This window comes from Sylvia atricapilla, chromosome Z (assembly GCF_009819655.1).
Source record: "Sylvia atricapilla isolate bSylAtr1 chromosome Z, bSylAtr1.pri, whole genome shotgun sequence".
NCBI lineage: Eukaryota > Metazoa > Chordata > Aves > Passeriformes > Sylviidae > Sylvia > Sylvia atricapilla.
Genome location: NC_089174.1, coordinates 50,399,370 through 50,425,235, shown reverse-complemented (window position 1 = coordinate 50,425,235; position 25,866 = coordinate 50,399,370). Strand labels below are relative to the sequence as shown.

General features: G+C 37.2%; 2 protein-coding genes across 3 annotated transcripts in view; one reads left to right on the top strand and one right to left on the bottom strand.

The window, feature by feature from the left end:
- SHOC1 (shortage in chiasmata 1) overlaps positions 1-14,348 on the top strand; it is a 45,706-nt gene extending 31,358 nt beyond the window's left edge. Inside the window, exons 17-28 of the mRNA XM_066339685.1 lie at positions 361-433; positions 1,844-1,916; positions 2,493-2,677; positions 3,203-3,308; positions 4,929-5,040; positions 6,010-6,131; positions 7,044-7,137; positions 8,200-8,331; positions 9,687-9,836; positions 10,888-11,059; positions 11,273-11,830; positions 14,244-14,348. Of these exons, the coding sequence (XP_066195782.1) occupies positions 361-433; positions 1,844-1,916; positions 2,493-2,677; positions 3,203-3,308; positions 4,929-5,040; positions 6,010-6,131; positions 7,044-7,137; positions 8,200-8,331; positions 9,687-9,836; positions 10,888-11,059; positions 11,273-11,830; positions 14,244-14,344 (1,878 nt within the window). The 3' untranslated portion in view covers positions 14,345-14,348. The remainder of the gene's footprint in view (positions 1-360; positions 434-1,843; positions 1,917-2,492; positions 2,678-3,202; positions 3,309-4,928; positions 5,041-6,009; positions 6,132-7,043; positions 7,138-8,199; positions 8,332-9,686; positions 9,837-10,887; positions 11,060-11,272; positions 11,831-14,243) is intronic.
- GNG10 (G protein subunit gamma 10) lies at positions 14,114-24,669 on the bottom strand. Of its 2 annotated transcripts, XR_010745891.1 has the most exons (4): positions 24,479-24,669; positions 21,033-21,164; positions 14,959-15,080; positions 14,114-14,303 (listed from the first exon to the last, which is right to left on the bottom strand). XR_010745891.1 is itself a non-coding variant. In XM_066339688.1 (3 exons), exons 1-2 carry the CDS (start codon positions 24,557-24,559, stop codon positions 21,039-21,041), a joined length of 207 nt encoding a protein of 68 aa, XP_066195785.1. In that variant the 5' UTR covers positions 24,560-24,664; the 3' UTR covers positions 18,322-19,252; positions 21,033-21,038. The 2 variants fall into 2 exon arrangements, 1 of the variants encoding a protein (XP_066195785.1); XM_066339688.1 differs by lacking the exons at positions 14,114-14,303; positions 14,959-15,080 and adding an exon at positions 18,322-19,252 and having other exon boundaries at positions 24,479-24,664.
- Positions 24,670-25,866: the final 1,197 nt, after the last annotated feature.

The following is a 25,866-nucleotide window of genomic DNA, read 5'->3' as shown; positions in this document are numbered from 1 at the left end:
AGTTCAGGCACATTCGACAAAGGATTCTTCACGTAGAGGGTGGTCTTCCCTGGAACATCCGACATAAGTGGATAAAGCACCAAACCTGTCCAGGTTCAAAACTTGAAACTCTTGGATACAGTCATATGGTTTAGTTTAAGGTAGTCCTGTGAGAAGCAGGGAGTTGGGCTCTATCCTTATGGGTGCCTTCCATCTTGAGATATTCTATGATTGTCGTTGTAGAAAACTCCAAAGTTTCTGGTTTTGCCATCTGTTTATTCAGTCTTGTGTTTCTATGCAGAGGAAAAAGAAAGATGTATGCAGGCTGAAAGAAAAAGAAAATTAACATTACTAGAGTTTCTTTTACTTGTATTCATACAGATACTAATCATTACAAGGATGGACTCTGAAAGAGAAAAGGATGCCTTCATTCACCCCTTATCTAGGATAGAAGGTAAATAATTATTTAATGTGTATTTTTGAAATAAATAGAGGCTGTTATTTTGTATATGGCTGCATTCCTGTTTGAATTCTTGGTGAAGGTATTTCTCCCTTTTCTTCTCATCAGGAGCCTTTCTATATACTTTTCTGGCTGTTTAACATTTTGTAACTCTTCCATCAGCCTTTTATCTTTGAATTTTATTTTCTCCCATTTAAGAGTTCTGGTTTAATGTTTTCTATTGCAAGAGATAATTTATCTGTTGAGTCAAAGATTTTTTTAACAGAACATGAAGGACCTGTGGATGGGCCATTGCTTAATTATATTTGCATCTGTTATCTTGATCAGGTTGTCTCATTGTTTTTAGCTTATCACTGGTCACAAGCTTTCTTCCTTGCGAGTGTATTCAGAGCAGTTAAATTTTAAAAGTCTTGACTAAACTCCCCAGCACAAAGCCTTGAATGAGTAGTCAGGTACAAATCACATTTTCCTTTAACTATATGTTGCTGATCTTGTTTGCTAATTTGTTAAATATGTCACCATAAACTGAATCAATCTATGAAACTCAAGGCAAAATATATTGTTTCCGATATCCCACCTCCCCACTGATGCAAGCAGCACCTTCATCGCTTCAGCATTTTACCTGTGAGTAATTTCCCAAGTACAAGCTTGTTCAACAGCACAAATTCAGCTGGTAAAACAATCATGTTTCAGGAAAATTATAATTTGAGCCTATAGTTATGTTTAAAACAAGTCACTGATTCCTTTCATGTTGTTTTTAAAATCTATTTTCATAAATCCTATGTGCTTGAACCTTATCTAGCATCATGCATTGTATTGTTCTTTTGCCTTTAAAAATAAAGTTAGATTTCCTGTCCCCTTAAAAGAAGAAAGCCTGTATTTTAGAATGTTTTGAAAGGGAGGAGGCATGTTCACTGTGCTTTTACTAATAATATTTAATGAAAATAGTTTTATTTGTTTTAAGATCTTAAGGCTTGGTTGCAAACAGAGGTCAATCCAACTACACTTGAAAAGAGGCACTTGTATAGTAGCAATATTCCTTCTTAGATACATCTTCCAGTAAAAAAATTCAAATGTATAAAAAGTGTAAAGAAATTTAACTTATAAAGGGGAAAATTTTGTATTACCCTTTAATTTTTTATTTTAAGGTAGTAGGGTTGTGAACTTGTGAGGCATGAAACTTGTTTGCATTACTTTTTCCTTGGGTTCTGAGAATTAAGTTTCTAAATCATTACATCCAATAGTACATTACAAACAAAAATTGTATAGGACTTCAGCAAGACAGATTATATAATATTTAATATTTTAATAACCTGTGTTGTTCCACATTTGCAGCTTACTGTTGTGTATTGAGTCATAGTCATGGATGCTCATTTATTTTATCAACTGTTTAATTTTTTTAAGCAGGTTTGAAAACTGTGTATTTGAATTATGAGAAAAAAGGAAGCCCTTTAAGTTGTAAAGAGATCATAAGCAAGTGAGTTAAATTCTTGATTCTTGAGAACAAATTATTTAGTCAGTACTAAGTGAAACTTCAGTTACTTTAGTTCATTTCCATGTGGCTTTCCAGTCTGGAGTAAAGTTTTCATTATATGAACCCACAGCTTCATTTTTAGAGATGAGAATTTCTTGCACTCTAGAAAAATGCTTAGTGAGGCTTAGAGGAACTTCAGGGAATAAACAATTGCATGTTCTTTATATGTTGTTTTGCCTGTTTAGAAAAGCTTTTTTAGAGAAATGTGTAGAAAAATGATTTTTTGCATTTTTAGAAGAAGGTGGTAAAAGGGCATAACAAAAGAAATGACAAATTATGACTTTTCTGGAAAATATTGTATTTCAGGCACAAAATTGTAGGAGGAAGAGTACAGTTTTTGATTTTTAAATTAATTTTTAAAGGAGTTGGAACCTTAGCCAGGAAGAGTGTTTTTGTAAACAGACTTTAACCGGTTAGAATTTGTCAAAGTAAACTGAGTCTATTTTGTTCTGAAGGTAATTCTACCTTATTTTTATTAACTCTACTTATTTTTATTCATGTTTTGTTGGGTTTTTTAAGTCTGTGTAGATATTCCTGCATTATTGTACATAATCAGCAAATTGGAGCTGATTTCCCTTGGACACACTTCTCATTAGTAATGGAATATGATTATTCTGAAAATTCTGGCTGGAAAAATCTGTGCAAAAATCTGAATGTTACTTACATGACTTTTAAAACCACCCTCTCTGAAACAATACAAGTGGGTAAGTGCTCTCCAGAATTGTAATAAACAGCTAGACATGAAAACATTTTCTGTTCCATAAAATGCTATATTCATATTCCCATGGAAGAGAATGAGTAAGAAGTTATGAGGCCTAAAGCTAAACAAACAGAGCTGAGATATCTATGCAGCAAGAAGGTGTTTTTATTTGAGTGTAAACCTTGTTTTGGCCAGGATGCAGTAGTACATGTGGATTTGTAAGAGACTTGTGCCAAGTTCACAAGTTGTTTATAGCTTCTGCAAGTTATATCCACCCTTCCTCATCTGAAGGGAATGTTGTAGATCTAAAAAAAAGTCTGAATTAAAGCATAATTTCAAAGAGATTCAAAGGATTTTCATTTTGAGGAACAGAAAGTATAGTGTGGAATATTTTATTGGAGATGAACAAAAGCTCCCTTTTTGAATGCCCATTTGATTAGTTTTTTGCTTATTAAAGTATTTATTATGTTTATTAAAGTATAGTTTTTTCCTTATTAAACTATTAACTCACATATACAAAATGTTTCAGGGAATCATGGTAGTTCCTTTCTTCTGGAAGTACAGATTCCATATGTATTTCTGACAACTGAAGGTCTTCTTAATATGCCAGATATTCTTCAGCTTTTTGAATCCAAGTGAGTGAAAAGAACCTATTTACCATGTGGACTATATATTTTTAGACTTTCGGGACATGTATGTCGTTCTTTTTTATCATTTATTAGCCATCTATTTGGCTAACAGGTACATTTTTGCAAGTAAACTATTCGCATTTTAAGAGACAAGAATATAATTCTTTTCTGTTGAAGTTGATAACTTAGTCCTAGAGATCCATACACATGCCAACCAGAATGGAATTGGCCAAAATTTTTAATTGTAGCTTGTACTTTTTATTCAGAACAACTTTTTTAACTGTCTGCTTTTCTCTGAAAATCCTGTTTAAAACTTTTCTTCAGGACTTCTTGATCCTTGGAAAACTTTGTATTTAATTCTTCATAAAAATTGCTATGGGATCTTTTTTGTTGATGTTGTTTTAATCTAGTGGATTAAATGCTCAAACTGAACAATAATAAAACATCGTATTTTCTGGTGTATCACAGTGTTTAGGAGAGGCTAAGTTTAAAACAAAAGTTAATTTATTCAAAAAATTCAAATTCACTATTCATTTAATTTTTAATACTCTATAACCTGTATGAAAACTGCTAGGGTTGTAAACCATTGTGCTTCTTTATTATTTCTTTGTTGTAATTTTTTTGAATTTTGCTTGGTAAAGCTACCTTTTATTTCATGAGGGGAAAGGAAAAAAAAAAAAAAAGAAGATAAACAAAGAAACAGGGACTAGAGCAGCAATATCTCTCAAACATAGTAACAGAGATACAGGTAGTTGATTTCACCATGTTGTGGGAGAGACATGCCAGTTTTAATCCTGGCTCTATCTTTGAATCAGCTGTGGTCTTGTGGTTTCTAATCACACTTCAATTGAGGGAAAAATATATGTCTTCAACATTAAAAATTTGAACACATTATCTGACATGCTTTTAAACTCTGACTTGTTCAAGTTCTCTGTTCAGCCTGGCTATAAGCCAAATAGCTGGGAACAGTGTTTTGTTACTTTTTCACTAGCTCCTTTTAGCACTGTTGAAGGAGTTAAAGAGATGAGCAAAGAGCTGTACAATTTCATAAAAGGTAAGAGTTTACTTTTAAAAAATGTCTGAATACACTGTCCATACAAGTTTCTAGGGGACATACTGCTGGCAGATTCAGATTTAGGTCTCCGGTGTTTCCTAGTAAAACACAACAGGAGCCTGTGTTGCTGGCAGTTCTAAGTCACTCAGAAATTTAGGATCATACTAATGGTCATCAGGCAGTTTGCTTTGCCTTGTGCTGCTCAGTCAAGAAAGGAGGAAAAGAAATGCAATATATAAAGTTAGTCAGAAGAAGTTTCTATCTTAGTTTCTATGTTGCCTTTTTTTTTTTTGTTTTTGTTTTGTTTTGTTTTGTTTTGTTTTGTTTTGTTTTTTGTAAACTCAAAGCCTGGATGTCAAGGTCATACTCAATGCAGTTAGCATTGATTTTACTAAATCACTGCTACATAATATGTATTGTTCAAGTGTGTCTTAAAGTGAACTGAGCATTTGAAAAAGATCAGGACTGTAAGTTTAAAAACTGTATTAAGAGGTGTGTTTTATCCATTTCCTTTAAGAATATGGTATCATTTTACTTGTCTGAGTTTTAATGAAATAATTTTGGTCCTTCAGGTACAGCATTACCTTTGTTGAAAGAAGCAGCAGTTACTCCTTAAGGCTCTTTGGAAGTATAGATCGATACGTTGTGTTGACAATAGATGCATGTACTGCTGTCTTAATGCAGGTACAAAATGAAACTACTGTGTCCATGTTCTGTTATGTGTTTGGTCACTTCTAGGCTATGCCTTCAGGCTTCTGACATCTTTCCTTCCCCATAATCATATTTAGTTCATACATTGTTTCACATCACAAATCATTAACCCTAAAATTCTGTCTGTGTTGATTTGACTAGTTTAAAATGTTCTCAATTTCTTCACTGAAATAACATTTTGACCTGTGATTTGATTATACGAAATGTAATTAAAGGATGCATACTTGAAAATAGGGTTGTATAAAGAAATTTTGTAGCAACCAATTAAATGTATTTACGGGTCTGTTCTCTTACCAATGTACGTACTAATTCCTCCCATTTCAGTTAGTTATCTGAATTAGTCTATAGAATAATTAGTCCTACTTTTAATAAAAAATAATAGTTTAAGCAATAGCATAACCTTAAATTGGCATGCAGCAAGAGAGATTACAGGTAGAAGAGCTGCTTCTGAAAGATATATACATAATAAAATAATCAATTAGTAATACAAGTACAGTGTAGACATTCCTACAAGCTACTGCAATTAGTGATATACTTTCTATACAACATTACAATTTTAGTTGTACTTCCTATAGTTAGTGTAGGTATGATATGATTTGTATAGGCCAAGTAAGTACTTCGGAAGTTTATAACAATATTTTGCATTATTAAAGTTCACAAAAAATCTTAGGAACAGCCTAAAAAATGTATTGACAGTGTTTATTTTTAGAGAAAAGAAGAGGCATAAAGCTATGAATCAGCTTTTTGAAGTTCAAAGAAAATAGAAGTTGGGAATACAAGCTTGTTCTCCCAATTCCATATGTGTCCTTAATGCTTACATTATTTAGCTGTATTTATGTTTAATCTCGTTTCTGTGTATTATATTGATACTCATTAAAAGCTTGGGGTAGCCATGGTAGTGTATTTATTTAGTTTTTACTCTTTATTTAAAATTCATGGTAGAGTATGGAAGAACTAAATCATGAGGACTCCTGTGACACTATAATATCGAGGCTGATGGCATTATCACTCCAATACATGTGCTGTTGGATTATTTTCTATTCCAGAGAAAGACTGAGTTTAGAGTAAGTTATTAAATTCTTTTGTTATCCTGGCATTTTTAAAACAAACTTGTCACTAAAGAAAGCTGCTTATTAAAACAAGTTGACACTCATTTATCTTCGAACTTCTCTGTAGGAATACACTTCTCTTAGAACAATACAAATATTGCAAGCTCATATTTCTAGTGTGCTTTGAGTTTTTCACTTAGTTACAATGTTGTCAGGCTCCTACTGAAAAACTCAGTAATATTGTAAAAGTAGCAGTGATTACTGGAGACCAGCAAAATGTTAGAAAAGTTGGTTTTTTATTTGTGAGGTTATTCTTAGTCTTAACACAAATGATAAAGAAATGGTTGTTATAAAATAACAGTGTTTGAGGCAGGCAATACTAAGATGAGGTGTATTTCAAATCAGCAGGTCCAGAAATTTCACAACTCTAAGGACATGAAATATTGAAATTATTCTCAAATCTGTTTGAAATAAATTCAAATGGTTATTAATTACTGTGTTAATATCACTGTGTGTAATTTGCAACAGGGAAGCATTCCTCAAGTGTTCTTCCACTGTATCAGTAGTTCTCCTTTTGCTATGGAATAACACCCTTTGTTGACATAAATTAATGTTTATGTACTATTACCTCTTCTGAGATTTTTTTCTATAAGCAAGCAGTAATTTCCTCTCTGCTTTTTCTCCAGTTACTGACCTTGATCCAGACCTTTTGCTTCAGACAAGACTTGCTTTTCTGTAGACTGACTCTGTCTTCTTTCCTTCAGCAGTCAGTCCCTTAATGTATTCTAGTTTTCTTTCCACAGATATTAATGCTCAAACTGTACCAGTATTCTGAATTCCAGATATTTATGAAGACATGGAACAAATGGTTTGAGATTATTACATGTGGATTTTAAATATTAATGAACTAGTGAAACTGTTTTACAGATACAGTCTCAAGGGAAATACTCTGCTTAACCTTGTCTTAATTTATGCCACTCTAATTGAACTTACACAGAAGTCAGAAGACTTTGAAGTGAAGGTAATTTTTTCTGTATTAATCTTCATATGGTATTTCTGAAAAGCTCGATTAAGTATGCCTTCTCCATCAGAAACATAAAATAGCTCAAAATTACTAAAATAAGAAAAGATTTTAATTCAGTGCAGCTAAAGTCAGTGAAAAGACTGGGGCTGTTGATTGCAATACAAGTTGAATCAGATTCAAATAGCAGTTGAAGTCTTTTTATGACTAGAAGTCAAAAAGTGAGATTGTACTTTTAATAAATTATTAGAATATATATTAATCTTTCTTATATCTTAATTAAAAGTTTCATATCAATATTATGTTGCTGATGTGACAAAAGAAAAAAAGAAATAATTTACTGTCCACTAGTTTGTTTTTTTAATGTGTCAAGATAAATTTACTTTGTTCTTTAAAAATCAGGAAATCTAGAATCTAGACAATCTGTTTTAGCATCTAGAATAATCAGCATTTATAAAGGCGACAGAAGTTTCACTTGGCTCACCAAATTATTGGTTGCTTATATTTTTGAACCAAGTGGTATCTTTTTAGGCACTTTTTTCCACTTATTTGCTGCCAATGTTGAGTGCAGATCTTTATGAGAGTCATTATTACTTGCATATTAAAATTTGTATAAAATCTACCTGATCAAATTAAAGTTATGAGGATGAAGAAGCAATGAAGTTTTTTTTCATTTCATGTACTCAGCAGTGTAGTTTGTGTAGAAATTATAGCTTAAAAATATTACACATCTTCTTAAACTGTAATAGGCATCTCACAATTGCCTGTTTTATTAGGAACTCATATTATACCCAGAAACTTGATTACATATAAAAGATCTATAAGATAAATCAATTAATTTTGCCTACATAGGATTAGCATAAATAAGGAGTTTAATTTGCAGTCAGGCTAGTGGTCAGAGGTTGCAGTTTTTCTGCATGACAAGCATGGGTCAGGTTTAATTACTCAGCAGTATTAACTCTTGTGGTCAGTGTGACCTTTAGTTTTCACCTCAACTTCTGTAGGAAATTAAGACACTAATTAGAGGAAGTTTTAACCAAGAATATTATGTATCACTTTTAGGTAATTCTTACACCAGGGATTGAAGAGACAGCACTGGTAATTCGTCAGATTGCTGACAACATTTTGGTATCATCTAATATCAGTCCTCATGAGTGGCTGGACAAATCCTGGCTTTCTGTCTTGCCATCTGAGGTTTGCTTCTCTTCCTATGAATTTACAGTTTTCTTCCTGTTTCTAAGATTCATAAAGTTTTAGGCTTTTTTGTTGTCGTTCTGTTAAAATGTATTATTAAAATAAGCATTATATATATATGTATATATGCAGCTAGATATACAAGCATATTTCTAGTATATATGCAAAGATATATATATACACACACATATATACATATCTATATATGTATAGTATTTCCATCATCCTTGTCAGCACAATTAGATGCAACTTGGACTTCTCCTGTGCTTTCACAATTAACCTGTACGGAAGTGTATCCACCACATCTGCCTATCAGTTTGTGCAGTTCTATAGTTCTAGGCACTAGGTTTAAAAAACCTACCCAGGTTGTAAAAGATAAACATACAGTGACTCACTTGGGCGGGAAGCCAAATTCAGCAGGGCTGATCCATTACTGAAGTCAATGGCATTGCTTGCTGACTTGCTGTAGTAACAGATGGTAAAAACTTGTGTAACTCGTGCAGTTACTTGTTTAACTCATTCCAGTAAATGCTGGAACAGGCCCATCAATCACCATCAAATATATCCTTTAACTTGTGTAATAAGGTTCTCAATGTATGGATTTGTGAAATGTATGGATTTGTTCATTTAACGTGACAGCTTTAAACTCTTGTAAAGCTGAGATTGTTTTTGGCTTTTGCAAAATTCAGAAGAATTATAAAGCAAGTATTGGCATGGCCTTTCAACAGGAGGGTATTGGATTATAGGTTTTCCAATTTAGAGATTAAGGATACTGGTAAAAAGTGGAGAGGAGTCATTGTATTGTGTCTCTGTTAAGGATATTTGATCCTGGCACTGATTTATGAAACCAGGGAACAGGAAGCTGTCACTGATAACAAGCTACTCTCAAGTTGCTGCCCTGTTTGTGACATTCATTGTCCCCCTGACAACTCCTGCTTTTGCCACCTGTTTCATTGCCTTTAACAAATACAGTTTTGTAAAACAGAACAAGCTTTGTCAGTTTATATTGATCTAGGTAATTCACTTTAAAATGGAGAATTAATAGTAAATCTATAAATGCATTTTAAAATCAAGCTTAAGTTATTCACTGGTTTTAACCTTTAGAAAAATAACGATATTTAGACGTGCTTTTTGTCAAATGGTTAAGCAGAACTTAACTGTTTTTCAGAAATGATACTACGTTGCATCTGTAATAAAAAGGAGTTTTTATTAGACTATAAAAGTGCACTGCTCGAAAGTTGTCTTTCTATGATATACTCTAGGACTTATTGAATAAGAAGTGACTTTGTAGTAACAGGAAAAAGGGATAAAAAATTTGTCAAATACCAATCTAACAAAATAATTTCCATTTCAAGACAGAGAAATGCCTGCTTGCTTTTCCATGTATCAATCCTTTGGTTGCTCAGTTAATGTTAAAGAAGAGATCTTCACTGAACAGTTTATTTCTTGCAAGCTTTTTTCAACTCCAGGAACTTCTGCCAGAGATTCCAAAAAAAGTTTTAAAGGTTGGCCCAAATTATTTTATGTATCAGATCAATTTTTTTGCTCTGTTGTAATAGGTGGTTGTTTTGTTGTTTTGGGTTTTTTAATCTGATGCTACACATGCATTTGCTAGTGTTATTAAAAAATTAATTACAGGTTTTAGCATATCATTCATTTCCAAAATGTTGAGTCTGCTGATTCTCAGAAGATTTTGTCAAGTCACACTTTGTTTCTCGAAGATAATGAGAGCATTTCCTTAACTGGAAAAATACGCATTAGATCAACTTCCTCCTCAGACTTCACTTTGAGTATTGTATCAGTGTGCAAGCATTTGTGTATTTCTAATGTGACAGATGATTTACAATTACGTATTTCCAGGATTTCCTTCCCTCCTTCCTTCCTGCCTATCTCCCTCCCTCCCTGTAAAAACCTATCACTTAGCATTCATTGTACTAAGCATTTGATAGAGCCCCAGAGATTAGGAATTGTGTGCTCCTACTGTTCCAGTTGGTCAAGCCTGGGAAAATTATAGACTGAATATAGTCATCTAATTCAATAAAAAATGCACGTATATTATCGTTCAAGAATATTGTTGAGGACACCATTCATTTAAGGTGAAGGATTCCGTTAAGGTAAAGGAGGAAGTGAACAGGTATTTGGGCACTGAATGTGAAATTGTGCATACTATTGTTTTAACTGTATATGTGTAAAGCCATCTTCATTGGCAGAAAAAGCTCAGTTAAATTCCTCTGTGATGCATGATAGGTGCCAATCCATTGCAGAAACTACATCCTACAGTGTTAGAGTAATGAAAGATAATAAACTGTATTAAGATACTGCTTTTCCTGTGTTTCAAGACAGAAACTATTACCTAATCTGTTTACAGATTTAAGACAGGTGGTACATTCTGTACATGTACATGCCTCTCCTGCTTTGCTAAGTCTTTTTTGTTGTTGTTGTTCCAATAAACAAAAATTATATATCTTGGAATGTTAACAATTGATTTAACTTCTTGTACTTGGCAGTACAGACATGTACCATAAACATTCCTGACAACTTTCTTTATCATTTCAGCATTTCAGTGACATGGTATCTTCATACAGTCTAAATACTGCTGCTCCTCTAGCAAAAACTGTGAAAGATGCATCACAGCCAGAAAAACAGAATAACTTCAACACACTGTGTCTTGATAATAAAGAAAATAATGACATTTTAGACCTGCTTAATAAGACACAAAACAGCGCAGGTAATACCTTGAATTACTAGGAAAATGTCTGCTTTGAAACCAAGTGAAAGATCTGAATGTATTAGAATCTTTGTCTTCTAATCATGGTAAGGTCAGTTATTCTTATGAGACAGACTGCAATCACAATGCTCAATGACATCTTGGTTTTCTCTTGTAAAAAATAAGCTAATCTTTCATTCTGTAAACAAAATGGTTCAAATTTTTCTCTACCAGGAACATCTCCTTTGAATTCTGAACCCCTAATTCCTCCACCGATTCTTCTTAAGGGTGTTTTAAAGTCTGATCTTCCAAGTAGTATGCAAAAGAAAGCGTGCTCGTCAGATGTAATCACAAGGAGGAAGCCTGACTTCTTTGCTGTATCAAATGACTATGAAGATTTTGCTCATCAAAAAGTTAAAAATTCTCTCCATGTTCAAAGACAGCCTTTGAAGATGCATGATAGGTCTGATCATGCTTCCAAAGACTTTGAAAAAGAGGATTTCTTTGCAACTTTAAGTAACTGTGTACCTCAGGAGAGCTCTAGGAGTTTTCTAGAAGAATTTAGAGACACAGCATTTAAAACCCCAGAAATTCAGATTGGCCAGCCCCTGTGGAATGATTCTTCATCAACAGACCCACATACTTCATTTGCTCAAGATAGTTTTCTCTCTGACTTCTTTGATGGTAGGGATGAGCTTCAAAATATGAATTTTAACCAAATAGGTGGAGCATCTAAAGGAAAGAGAAAACAAAGGCCTCCATTCTTATGGACAAAAGAAAAAATTAAAACAGGTAAGTCCAAAGTAAGCAACTTTGTTACTCAACTACAAAGTTGTAAGGAGTACCTGTAAGACTATTTTATCTTTTATTTAGATAGTTGTTACATCAAATTTAACCCAAGAATTGCACACTCCGTTTGCTAAAACTTATTTGCATATATATTTCTTCTGTGATAAAAGGTTCCTTATGGGTTTTGTTTAGAGCATAAAGATGTCTTCGGGTATTAAAAAAAAAACAAAACAAAAAAGGCCAAACAAATTCTAATTCAATTAACTAGAATTGTATTACTGCCATTATTTTTCCCTGGTAAAAATTAAAAAGCATAGTTCTTCAGTAGTGTAAGATTCAGCTTCTTTTCTCTTTGACAGTGCCTAAAATATACATAATGAACAAGCCAAAATTAATTTAAAAATTATGAGGAAGATGATTCTGTAAACATAGTTTTTGACAATGGTAAACAAAAGATTCTATTTTCTCCATAGGATAAAAAGGAGATTCAGCAAATCCTGAGAGTGAAATTCAGATTCTACTAATGGCTGTGTTTTTCTGTTGGCATTAATTGGAGTTAAAAATGACACACTGAAAATTCTCTAAGTTTGTTTCATACATTTCCTTATTCTTGGAATATTTTTTTAACTAGCATCTCCAGGGGTAAATTCTCCACTTGAAATCATTCCAAAGCTTGTATTTTCAAAGAGATGGCATGATGTGTACTTCAAAACTTTGTTTACACTGAAAATGTGTACAGTCCTTACACAAACTATTAGGGTTCTCTTTTTTTTTTTTTTTTTTTGTAATTTTCTTATCCTTGATTTACTCCATCAAATATAGTAAGCTTGAAACCTTTTTTAATAAGCCATAATACGTGTCCATGGAGTCTTGTAACTATGAAAGTCCCTGTCAGACTATGTATTGTGGTATAATTTATGGTGGTAATTTTTTAATTTTCCTATTTCCCCGCAGGTGAGATGCCACATTTTTTAAATAAATGGAAGTTTAAGTTTGTTTTAAAACAAAGTGCCTTACACCTAGTACAGATCACTTAATTTATGATTTGTCTGTAGCTGGCTGTCATTAAATCTCTTGGTGGTGCAAGGTCAGCACAACATTAAAATGCTTTCACTAATCAGATTTGACTCATTCGTGAAAACCTAAATAACTAGTTTAAATCACTCTTTAATGGACTGCTTAGGGTAATTATGGAGGTAAAGAGAGAAAAAGTTAATTGGATATGGTGAACTTCTTTTCATTTTCAACCTATGTAAATTTAAATGTTCATACAGAAACATTGAAGAGACCTTTGGCTTTTCTGGAATTAAAATTGAGACCTGCAGTATTGCTGAGTAGGTAACAAATATTCCAGTAACCTGTAACTGGCTCTGATAGCATAAAATTCTAATGCAATATATTTCACTAGAGATCAGGGCACATTCTCCTGATATCACATTTTACAGTGTTCTGAAAATACTGTGATCTCCAACTGATTAGCTTTCTGCATTATTCTTGCCCAGTAGGATAAAAGTATACTTGAATGTGAATCAAATCAAAACAAGGAAAAGTGATTTTTGGGTTAAGTTTTGGAAGAGCAGGCTTATTCTACTTTATAATTCACTAACCAGAAAAAAAATAGGTATACAAAATAGTTTTGCACACTAATCCAAACCCTCCCCCACCCCCCACCAAAAACCAAAACACCCAAACCGACCAAAAAAATCCCCTAACTTCACTTTAATACTATAAAAGCCTCTGAGAGCAAAAATTTAAGAAGTATGTAGAGACTCAAGTTAAAAAGACACACTGGGAACAAATTCCAAGGATTCTTCGGGTTTCAGATCAAGCTCATTAAACCACAGATAATTCATGACCATGTCAAGCCAATATTTCCACTGGAACAGATCAAATTCTTGGTCAATTTTAGCACTTTCTGACAATACTTTTTGTAAATACTGAATATAATTTCCTTACAGTAACTTGTTTAGAATAAGCAACTTCTCAAACACATTATTGTAAAAGCACTTGAATCTCAAGAATGTAAGTAGCTTTTTTAAGCAACTTAGAAACGTGACCATGTCTGGTTAAAATATACTAAATTTCAACAATTATAGAATACTTCTAAGTGTAGTATTAAATAAAAATAAGCATTAAATATTTTCTGAAATATGTTTAAGTATAGGTTGATTTATTTATTTTGTATAAGGTCCCATTTTCCTATTACAGGACAATATGTATAAAATGGGTCAGTAGCAGTAAGAAGTAGCAAATATTGATCTGTACACATTTTTTTTGATGAGTTGATACTTTTCTTAGAGAACACACCAGTCAGAGCTGAAGTCTGTTACTGCTTCTGGGAAACACACAATTGAGTCTGAACACATGCTGGATTTCTAGTTTATCATGGTTTCTCTTTTTTCCACCTCGTTTTCAGATTCAGGATTTCCAGAAGCACAGGAGTTCAAAAAAAGGAGATTAACATATGAAAGAGTCCCTGGAAGAAGAGATGGACAAACACGTCTTAAATTCTTTTGAAGAGAGGGGGATTTGCATATTGCATACGGTTACATACTTTTTTTTTTTTTTTTTTTTTTTTTTTTTTTTTTTTTTTAAGGGGAAAGAAATTTTTTTGTTAGGTTTTAGAAAGAAACTAGGATTTGGAAATTCTTACTAGCTCAGGATTCTTCTGTATGTTTTTAAAATGTTGCTAAACAAGCTAGTTTCTTGAAGCTGGATAATTACTGCTTCTCTGTTTTCATGGGTGATATAGAGGTACTTTATCACTCTTTATATTAAAATAAATGCATGGAATAAAACAGATGCTGAGGCTCACTCTGAGTTTTCAAGGCTCCCTGAGCTTGCTGCTTTTCGAACATAAAGATGGGCTAGATCTGCCAGAATCTCAAGGCTTCTCGAAGTCTTAGACATTTCTTGCAGTTACAGCTCTGACTTTTTATAGCTTGTCCCTCGGGCTCTGTTCCACTTCTCTTCTTCTGACAGCTCCTTCAGGAACGATGTGATAACTTCCTGAGCGCCCTTTATTCATAGTCTAGGAAAAAGCTCTTTGTTGTGTTGGCAACACGTGAAGACTGTGTTGAAATTTTACACTCTCATAGATTTGATTCAGGGAACTAAGCTGTGACCCCCACCGTTTGCATAACCTGCTGGAGGCCATTTGTTGGCATCCACGTTTTTCAGCCTTCTGCGGGGCATTGACAAGCAGGGGGATGAAAGTCATCAGGGAGGCAGATCCAGATATTATAGGGTTCAACTAGAAAGGGTAAAAGATTGAATTAAAGAAAAATCTGATTCAGTTGTAATCTAAAGGACAAGATAGAATAGTACCGAAACCCTCACTTTCCATCAAAAGATTTGGCAACAAAACTGCAAATATGTGTGGGAGCAATGGTAGAAGTAACTCCATTCTGCTGCAGGAATGCATAAACTGTTTGCACAAGCATGACAGCCAACTCCAGAATGTCTCTCTCTGTTCAGTGGCCTTCAGCTGAGATAATTCAGGTTTCAAACTCACTAATCTTTTTAAGTTTGGTGCAGTAACAGAAAGGGGGGCGGGGCAGGGAAGTAATAAAAGAAAAAACACCAAGTTTAAGGTTTATGCTTGCACTTAAATACTTCTTTGACATTAAGCCTTCATTAAGCACATTTTCACTATTTGAGTAAATTAAACCAGCACTTAGGGAAAAAAGATTTGGTCTCTCAGAGAAAACAATGTGCTGGTTTTTGACTGAATTCTTAAAAGCTATGACAGCACTAACTGCAATTGTAGTTCATGGTAATATCCCTGAATTATTTGTACACTGATTGCAAGATTTGAGAAAATACCTTTCACAAGTGGTAACATAAAAAGATTTCTAGTAAAACTGCAAACAAAGCACTGTTTCCTAGAATAGGAGACTGAAATAAAAGTTGCAATTTATTTACTATCCATGGCCCATTTTTGTGGTCACTTGAACTAACCATTTTACTTCTTTTGCTTTGTGGGTTATGTCATTCAGAACTAGCTCCTAGATTTCCAGAACCAGGAATCTGGGTTTTTTTGAAGTCCAGCTCTACAAAGTCTCAGTCACAGATGGCCACAGTTTGAGAAAATTGTAGCTGCCAGTACCAAGCTATGTATTTATGTTCTCCTCTTCCACAGGCAAAGGCTGACATGAGAACTTCCACATATGAACAGCTGTGAAAGCGTAGCACAGATTAGATAATCTGTAAATAACTTCAAAAACAAAGGCATGTTGTCTGCATTAAATAAAAATTTCAAGTGCTGTCTGTGTTAAGTAGAAAAAATATCACTGTACAGTTAAATGACTGGTAATGTAGTGGAAAATAAGGGAAAGGGCTTGCAATGACTGACTGGGTTTTACTGTATTTGTTTATGACAAATCTCAGTCTCTCACAGATAGGGACACATTGACAAATTTATAAAATAGTACATTCTTCCCCCTCCTTTTTGTGCATTTAATGCAGAGTAAAATTACTACAGAACAATGCTGCCCTTCCCCACTCCCCACCCCCCACCAAATTACCTATTACTATGAATTAGGAAGCAACTAATTCTTAGACAAAAAGACACAGTACAAAATCTACTCTCTAGCCTTACATCAGCAGCTAGGAATACTTCATTCCTGGAACAAGTTTATAAACATTTTAGTGACCAGGCAGGGCAGCTGTAAGTGGAGAAGAGCCTTGCTGATCAGCTGGGAGAGATGACAGTGAGACAGGGGGGCTTGTGGCTCCTGTGAGGCACTGAGTGTAAAAATGTGCACACTCACTCAGTCTTCTTTACCGTGGGTGTCCTGTAGGACTTGGTGTCATCTGATGATATTGAAGGCCTCTGCGCAGCACATAGCCCTCTTGGATAGTCTTTGGTAAAGAAAGCTAAGATGCTGCCCATAGTTGTCCACCTCACTGGAGATCACACCTGTTGGAGCAGAAGTGGCAAAATGTGATGCTTGCCCTGGTCTAAGCCATTGCTGAGTTCAATTCAGCAGTTGTGCAAACGCAGGTACACCTGCAGCTGTAGTAAAAACATTGCCCTGTAGACAGGGTAGGTAAACAGACAAGATGTTTTCCTGCCTACAGAAGCAAGTCAGCTGCCCAGGCTCATTTCTCATGTTCTTTAGTTATGCCAAGGAATAGGGACCTGCAAATGCTGAGCCGCTGAGATGCGACCGCTTCACCCAACCAGCACAAAATAACCAGCAGTACCAAACACACTTCATCAAACTGATTGCCAACAGGAACCAAAGAGCCTCAGTGCCAACCAGTCCTGTTTTGGAGCTTGTTCTGATGCTTGACTTCTCTCACAGAACATGCCCCAGGAGGGCAGAGGTAGCATTGCTGTCACTCCTCTCCCTGCTTCTACCCAGCAACTCAGATCCACACTGCCCTGAGAGCAAAGAAGTGCAGCAACCACGCTTGTCTGAAAAGGCTGGAATCCATGTCTGAGTAATAAACACCATGCTCAGAGGGATCATTGGAGTGGAGCTTTCCCAATCCTCTCACAACTGCTGTACAGATCTTTCTAGTCCTTGTTGGTGCAAGACACTGATGCAGCTAGGTCCTGCAGTAGGCGCACATACTGATGTTGCCTGGTGCTCCAGCTGCAAGAGGCCAGATGGAGCTGGGCAGGGCAGCCAAGAAACAACAGCAGTTGACTGGCTGTCCAGCAGTGGTGGTTCTCTGCTGCACACTGTGATTTGGCCGCTCCTTATGTCAGCTCAGCAGCCACTCCAAAACCCAAGCTCCAACTCATACTGCTGAGCCTGAAAGTGTATGCAACAGGGGTTCTGGGGAGAGAAACAGGTGTGAAGATGAGAGGAGATTTTATCCCTAGAGGTAGAAGAAATATGAAGGGCTTGCCTGAGAGGAAATAGGCAGCAGCCATATGCTGGCTGTCCAAAGGCTTGTGATGTTTACACTCAAAAGTATCTTTGACATTTTGGCCTCAAACCAAGCCTCTGATGGCCTCTGTGCAAGAGTAACTTGGCTTTCTCTAGACTTCCATACCTGTATCCAGTACTAACAGAACTGCCATATCCTTAAATAGCCCACGGAGAAAGGAAGTCAGAATGAAGAAAAGCTCTGAAGGAAGGACATTCTCTTCTGTATTTAAAGGCACAGCACATACTGAAGTACTACAGATCTCATGTTGGTGTCTATTTGCAGGACAGCAACATGAAAATACTTTACAAGGACTGTACTGCCTGGAGGACACTGTTACGCCATTTCAGTTAACATTCATGAACACTAAGTACTCAGAGTTCTTCCTTACAGCTTCAAAATGTGGAAGCCCCATAACATTGTTAGTATTTACAAATGTGGTCAATTGATATGAATGGGATTTTTCTACTAATAAGATACAGTTTGTAAAAATCCAACAGCAACCTTCTCTTCCCAAAAAAAGCAAAGAGCTTGAGGCCTTCCTTCTCACTGCAAAATCCAAGTATCCTCTTCCTTACAGTACCTGCTCTTTGTTACAATTACACAAGGACTTCAAAGCCAAGAGGGATAGGAATTTTATTTCCAAACTTCTAAAAGATTAATACAAACAATAGAAAGTAGACAAAATTAAAAACCTATTTAAAAAGTTGTTCTTGTAAAAGTGCTCTATCAAAAAAGTGAAAGCAAATAACCAAGTCCATTTTAGTAAATTCTGGGTATTGCAAACCATGACAACAATGCATGCAATTACCTTTGGGTGTTCACAGATTCTTCGTGTCTGTTTTGTTTTACATTTTACATACATCAAGAAAATTCCACCACAGCAGTACTGTTACAAATACAAAGTAGAAGAAGGCTTACAGACTAGAAGTATTGCAAGAAACATGCTTTAGGAATCAAGCCTCTGCTATATATTGTACTCAGCAGTTACTAAAATGTGTCATTTATGCACTGAGATGCACTTGAAAAAAAATTAAAGTTGGTTTCGGGTCTTGCTAATGGAAGCTAAATGTCCCCTGAGGGCATTTTTTCAGCACTTAGCTTTAGCTTTTAGCTAAACAGCATTTAACTTTATACTTTAATTAGTCACTTTTGAGTTATTTTATTCTAGAAAAAAAAATCCCCTTGAGTATTTTTTGCTATTATTCTGGTGTCACAGTTTATCAAAATCAGAGTTATTTGGTTAAATTTGGTTAAAAAATCACTTTTATTTTTTTTTTTTATTTCTTAAATGTAAACCTCCCAGGTGATATTTGTATAGTTAGCATAGTGTAATAAAAGTGGTGATGGTTATGGAAAGAGTAGGAGTTACACTTAAAACGCTTCAAGAAAATTACTAAAATACAGTGGAATACAGATTAACAGGAACACAGACATATCTAGGATGCTGTTTTAGCCACATAAAAGACAGAGACTTTTCTTGTGAAGGAAAGGCAGTTGTTATTCATGTCATGCTTGAAGGCAATTCTCCAATGACCTTCCCTACAAGAAGAAAAAAAAGGCTTATTAAATTCCATCTTCTTAAGCTGATAGATGTAATTTCTCTTACAAATTACAACAGAAAAGCTCCTTTGCACTGAGAAAAACCAAATAATGACTTTTCTTTGCTGGATGTTGGATTCCTCTCAATATAATAAAATTTTTAACTAGCATTTTACTTTGCTCTGAATTTCTTATGATCCTAAAGTAACACAAGAATAATAAACTCAATATTTGATCTATCACCAAAAAAAAAAGGCCAAATGATGTCGTGGACTGAGTTATGCATTTTTAAAAGTATCATAAATTAATCATCAAGTTCTTCTGGGAAAGTATTTTGTAATGTATCTGTATCCTGTGATCACCTCAGAATACCTAGATATACATATACACACACACACACACATACACACACAGAGAACCACAAAAAACCAAAAAGTAGAAAGGCTGCTTAAATAACAGAAGAACATATGCAATGGTCATTAAAAATTTTCTTATTTGCATGAGGAATTACAGGTAGCACCCAAATTAGGAAAACCTGCTTTTGCTTCATGGTTTCCAAATTTTTCCAGAAGAGCATTTCACATTCAGTTGTTTCCTTTCTTTACTTCAATCCTGTTTTGTTAAACCTATGTAGCAGCAATCAAAGCCATGCTATTGATGAGGCAAAAGCTCAAGTGCGAGCTCAGGAACAGTTGCCAGCAGCAGGGGGAAGATTTTACAAGTACTTTATGTTTTATCTTAAATTCTGCCCTTAGAAAAAGCATTTTTTTTTTCTTTAATAGCACTCACATCAAAAGAACATACTTCGGTGTTTCTTCCTCTCTCTGTAGATTTTTCAGCTCTTCAGCAGGAACTATTTTTATTTTTTTCTTCCAAGGAAGAGTAACCCCTTCTGAATATCCTACTTCCACATTTGTGTGTCAAGCAAAAGAAGTAGATTTTCCAAGTTATGGTGTGGTTCTGCCCAAGACTACTAGCATGCATGGCCTTCCTTTCTTCTGCTACAATCACTGATAATGTTTGTGGCAAATGGGAGAGGCCAGACTGGGAATCATGGAACTGAATCCCAAAGGTTTGTGAATGCTGGACAGCCACCCACCCACCTATTCTGCGGGTGCTACAGGGGGACAGGCAATGAAGAGCACTAAGGCAGAGTTCGGGGAATAGCATATCCTTTAGATCTGTGCTGAAAAAGGTTACAAAGGATGTGATTACAGATTGCCTCAGTTCCTCTCTGCTTCCACTGGTTTCAGTGCTGTACTAACAGTAAGAACAGGAAGAGCCTATAGATAGACACAGTGAAATGAACTGCAATATGACATTAAAGACCTAAATGTATTTTAACATGATTCTTGCTTAAGCTGTGAGCCAACCATCAGGACACGTAAAATTGCCACAGCTTTGTCTTACTTCTCCAAGCTAGGTATGTGACTGTCTACTGTCTGGCTATCTGTCTGTTAAACATGTGTCTTAGACAATTTTAATTACTTTGGATGCTGCCAATTACCTTATTGCTGCATAAACACAATAATACAACCAGCCAAAAAAAAAAAAAAACCAACTCATAGAGAAAACACCTCTAGAAAGAGCTGTAGAAAAGAGACATGTTTCACCTGCCACACCTAAAAATTCCAGAAAATCAGTTGTAGAGCCAGCAGAGAAATAATGAACACTCAAGCAAGAACTCAACACTTAAACAACTATCACTATGTGTCTTTGTCCCTCCAAGGGCTTGAGTTTCAAATTAGATTGGTTGTAATGGCATCTGTGACTTTACTACCTGATTTCAGAGCAGAGCACAGGATCGGGGTTCTCGGAAGGGATTGCTCCCTGCAGGAACACCAACAAGCAGGGCATCTTTGCAGGCATTTTGCATACAGTACTGCTGGAGTTCTGCAGCTGCCTGAGAGACCTGAAAAGGAAAAAAATTCAGAGAGGAAACTAATTATTCACAAGCATCTATTAAGCATTTCCTCTTGAAGAGCTATCAAACAGAGCTGGAATGCAGCCAAATCACCTCTCAGACTCTAGAACATCAAGTAAATCAGCACAGAAGCACAATTTACAAAGCTCTGATGAAGCACACATGAAATACTATGCCAGTGATAAGCCAGAAGAGTGTAGAGGACTGAGGTGCCAGCGTGATGCAACTTCTTCCATTATAATGCTCACAGCAATTTTCCAATCTACCATGGTGTTTGGAGGTTTATATTTGAACTCTTATAGCCTCTGATATTTTCTTCAAAGGATTTTAATTCCAGCACAGAGTTGTTGTTTCTTCTAAACAACACAGAGTATAACAAGGAATGAAAGCAAAAAGATGAAGATGAAAGGCTTTTGCAGTCCAAATTGTCATTTTTCCCGAGCAGTGAAGTGAGAACTTCAAATCCACACTCTGGCCCCCTGAAAGTAGAGTCCAGAGCTGCAGAATAAGCCCAGGATCCCTAAAATAAAATGTCCCTAAAATAAAGCACTGAACTCCCCTGCTCTTCTTGTGGATGGCATATAAGTCATGTGCCTACATTTTTGAAGGAAAATGTAGAGAAATTTCCAGTTTCCCAGACACATATTAGGAGCAGCTGCAGGGAACTGTCAAAACCCACACTGTCTGATACACAACTTATAACAGGAAATACTAAATATATTGATCGAACTATAAGTTCGCCCCCGACCTCACCTGTGGCTTTGTTACAGGACTCCTGAAATACTGACTTTTCTTCCTACACAACTCTGCAGTGTTATCAAAACAATAACCAGAAGGATCATCCACACTTTCCAGCCAGGTGTCTAAATGAACCACCCCAGAGCCTCAGTGGAATTCTGGTTCTGGGCCATCGCATCTAACAGCATCTGGAAACACATGGGAAATCTGGCCTCACACACACACTTTCATTTGCTGTTTCGCTGTTCTCCTGTTCACTGTATTCCAGCCCTCCTCAGGCTCTCCTCCAGGACACTCATCCTATTAACTGCCTGAATTTAGCCAGCAGTTGCCGGCACTTCAGGGAGTTGTTATGAGAACCGTTTTTCCCTCCACCTCCCAGGTTCTCTTGAGCAGAGTACAGGGAGAAGCATCTGCAGCAAGGATTCTTGCTAAGTCAGCAGGCTTTGTCACTCCTTCCTTACCTGAGGAGAAGCTCTTTCTGGAGGCTGCAGAGGTCTCCTGCCCTGCCCATTCCCTTGGATCCCCCTCCAACAACAGCACCCTTGCATCAACCCCAGTGCCTGCCCCTTGTGGTGCCCGACTGTGCAACACGTGGCAATCAGGCAGAGATGCCACCAGCCAACACTAGTCAAGTCAAGGCTATGTGGAGCTTTTTCCTTTGACAGTTAGCAGTGCCTACAGCACCCCCTTGCACTTTGCTGCCATATCCCCCAGCACATACTAAGCTATGTATACTCTGGTATAGCCTCAAAAGATAGAAACCAGATCTGCCTATTCCTCATCCTACCTATGCCCCATAACATTCATCTTTTCTCCTGTTCACAAAGTTTCTGCAGTATTTCATCACATGACAAACACACTGCCTTCAGCAGCCTCCTGCATGCAAGATGTGTATAGGTACTTCTTTCCTACTCAGTTTCCTCTTTCTGAAAATATTGTTCCTGTCGGCTTTTTTAGCCACCAGGGTAAACAAAACCATCATTGGAACTTGACAGTATGGAATGTATTTTTAAAAATCCTTTCATAATCGGCTTCCGTCTGGAAACATATTGTCCATTCAAAGTAGCTGAAACAATGTTTTCTCCCATTTCATTGCTTGCTAAAACTGAACCAAATGAATATATTTTGAGCTTATTTTATACTGTATGTTGAAAAACCGCATTGACACAATTTATAGGACACATTTTTAATAGTGTGTCATTTCAAAGCCATGAACAGGCTCCTAGAACAGCAGACCTGGAAAGAGACTACTGTGCACTGTGCTGCAAGAAAGATGAGTCTGAGGTCCATGAAGGACAAGCCTCCCTGGATTACAGGAGCAAACTCATAAAAATATGCAGCCTTGAGAAGTCCAGCTCCAGAATATGCTACTGCCACAAAGTAACACCTGTAAACTACAAGTTATGTATTTTATAGCCACTCCTCACAAAAAAAAAAAAAAAAAAAAAAAAAAAAAAAAAAAAAAAAAAGGAGTAGAGGAGTATATGAGTATTCTGAGTTTATGACTCAAAATCTCAAAATGAGCAGGAGCAGAGATCCAGGCACCAAAAATAACTGGTGGGCAACCATTTCAATGTTTGGCAATACTCCTCTCGCCACAAGAGTCTACATTTCTACTCAGAAACATACTGTTTTTCACATATTCCCATACCTTATTGCAGTGATAAGCACAATCACTTTTAGTGAATCAGGCATCTGCTGATTCTGTTTTGCTAATAAAATGTGGTAACATTAACAAATTTATTGGATGATATCCAGGAGCCAGACTGGTTTCACCTTGCAATGAGCACTTCAAATTTTCACCAGCCCAGGAAAGGAGTAGTGGGAACAAGTATTTTGAATTATTTTTAAATCAATTAGCTAAGTTACTGCAGCTCAATGTGCTCGCACTGCTGTCTGACTGAGGCAGCTGGTCTTTTGTGACTGCCCAGAGAAAAATGGCGAATACAAGGAGACAGACAAGGAAAGCGCAGGATATAAATTAATTTGACCTCCATCTCTTCACAGACTATGCTGGATTTTGTGCTTGGTGATGAACCCCCCACATCTGCTGGAAACCAAGAGCTGTCTCGGTAAGGTCACCAAACCTGAGGAGCTGGCACACGACAGAACCGCCTCATCATGCCGCCTTTGTCTGGAAATGTGCAAGCAGGAGAGGATTCATGCATGCGTAACAAATCGCCTGCCTTCCCCAAGTGTGCCAGCAGGTACCACCCCGCACCGCCTGTCCCTGCAGATCCTGCCAGCGCAGGGGGTAGTCGGGCTGGTTCCGCTGCGAGGAACTACCCCCGATTATCTGTTTGCTGGTGCGGAACTAACGAGGAGCTGCAGTATTATTTAAGCTCCTTCCACCAGGGAACAGCACTCGCTCCATCGCTCCCGTGCGGCCAGGGCTCGAAGCCCGCTGGGCACACGCACGCCTCGCCCCCTTCCTTCCCAGGGCGGGCGGCGCTGACCAGCGCGGAGGGAAAGGCAGGAGCGGCTCCCCCCTCCCACCCCGCCGCGGTGGTCGCCGCACCCCGCGCCTCACCCCGGTCCCCGCACCCATCGTCCCGGCTCACCTTGATCCTCTCCACGGCCGCCTCCAGCTTCAGCTGCTCCACCAGCCGCTGCATGGTGCTCAGGCTGCCGCCCGACGACATACCAAAGCCGCGGGGAGAACGGGGAGGATGAAGCGGGCACACAGCGCGACTCCGGCGGGCTCGGCTCGGCTCCCTCCGCCCCGGGGAGGGGCCGGGGCCGCTCCGCCCGCAGCTCCCGCGGCACCGCCCCGGGGCCCGGCCGGAGCCCGCAGCGCCCTACGGCGGCGCTGCCTGCGGGCTCGGGCCCTTCGGGCACCGGAGACCGGCTGGTTACAGCACGGCCGAAAAAAATAAAAGGGAAAAGAAGAAAACTTCATCAACAACAACAACTACTACTACTACTACTAAAAAAAAAAAAAAAAAAAAAAAAAAAAAAAAAAAAAAAAAAAAAAAAAAAAAAAAAAAAAAAACTGGGAAGAGAGGGAATGAGGGAGGAGAAAGAAAAAGGCCGAGGAAATGGGAGGAAAAACAGGGAGGAGGAAGAAAAGAGGAGGGGAAGAGGAAAAACAGGGGAGAGAAAAAGGGAGAAAAGAAGTGAGAAACAACAGGGAGAAGAAGAGAGGGGAAAGGGAATTCACAGAGTCATATAATAGTTTAATTCGAAAGGGACTTTAAATATGGTCTAGTTCTAACCCCATCACTTCCAGCAAGGATGTCACCCACTGCATCAGGTTTCTCAGAGCCCTATCAAACTTGGTCTTGAACACTGACAAAGGTGGAGTCCTAAACATGTTCTTCTTCATGGAGTTCTTCTGTCCAGAGGCAGCTGTTAGCTTCCACCTGCCTGGCAACTGCTGCCAGTGCTGCTACATCTTCCCTCTTCCCACCCAGCACTGTTCACCACCATTTCAGCAGTGACCATAAATAAGTCCTCTCACTTTCTGATAGGGGTTTTCCAGCTATTAGTTTGCTGGCTTGTTTAAAAGTTGTTGGGATGAAGCTCATAGCCTAAAATGGTTGTTCTGAACATAAGACAACCAGAAGTTCAGGCCCAGCCAGAATGGGTTTGTGGAAGACAGGTCCTGCCCGACCAACCAAATGTGCTCGTATAGCAAGGTGACACAACTAGGGAACGAGGGAAAGGCTGTGGATGTTGTCTACGTAGACTTCAGCAAAGCTTTTAACACCATCTCCCACAGCATTCTCCTGGAGAAACTGTCACCTTATGGTGTTTATGAGTGAACTCTTGGCTGGGTAAGGAACTGGCTGGATGGCTGGGGCCAAAAGGTTGTGGTAAATGGAGTTAAACCCAGCTGGCAGCTGGTCACTAGTTGTGTTCCCCAGGCATCAGTATTTGAGTCAGCCCTGTTTAATGCCTTGGTCAACTATCTGGATGAGAAGATAAAGTCCACACTCAGCAAGTTCAT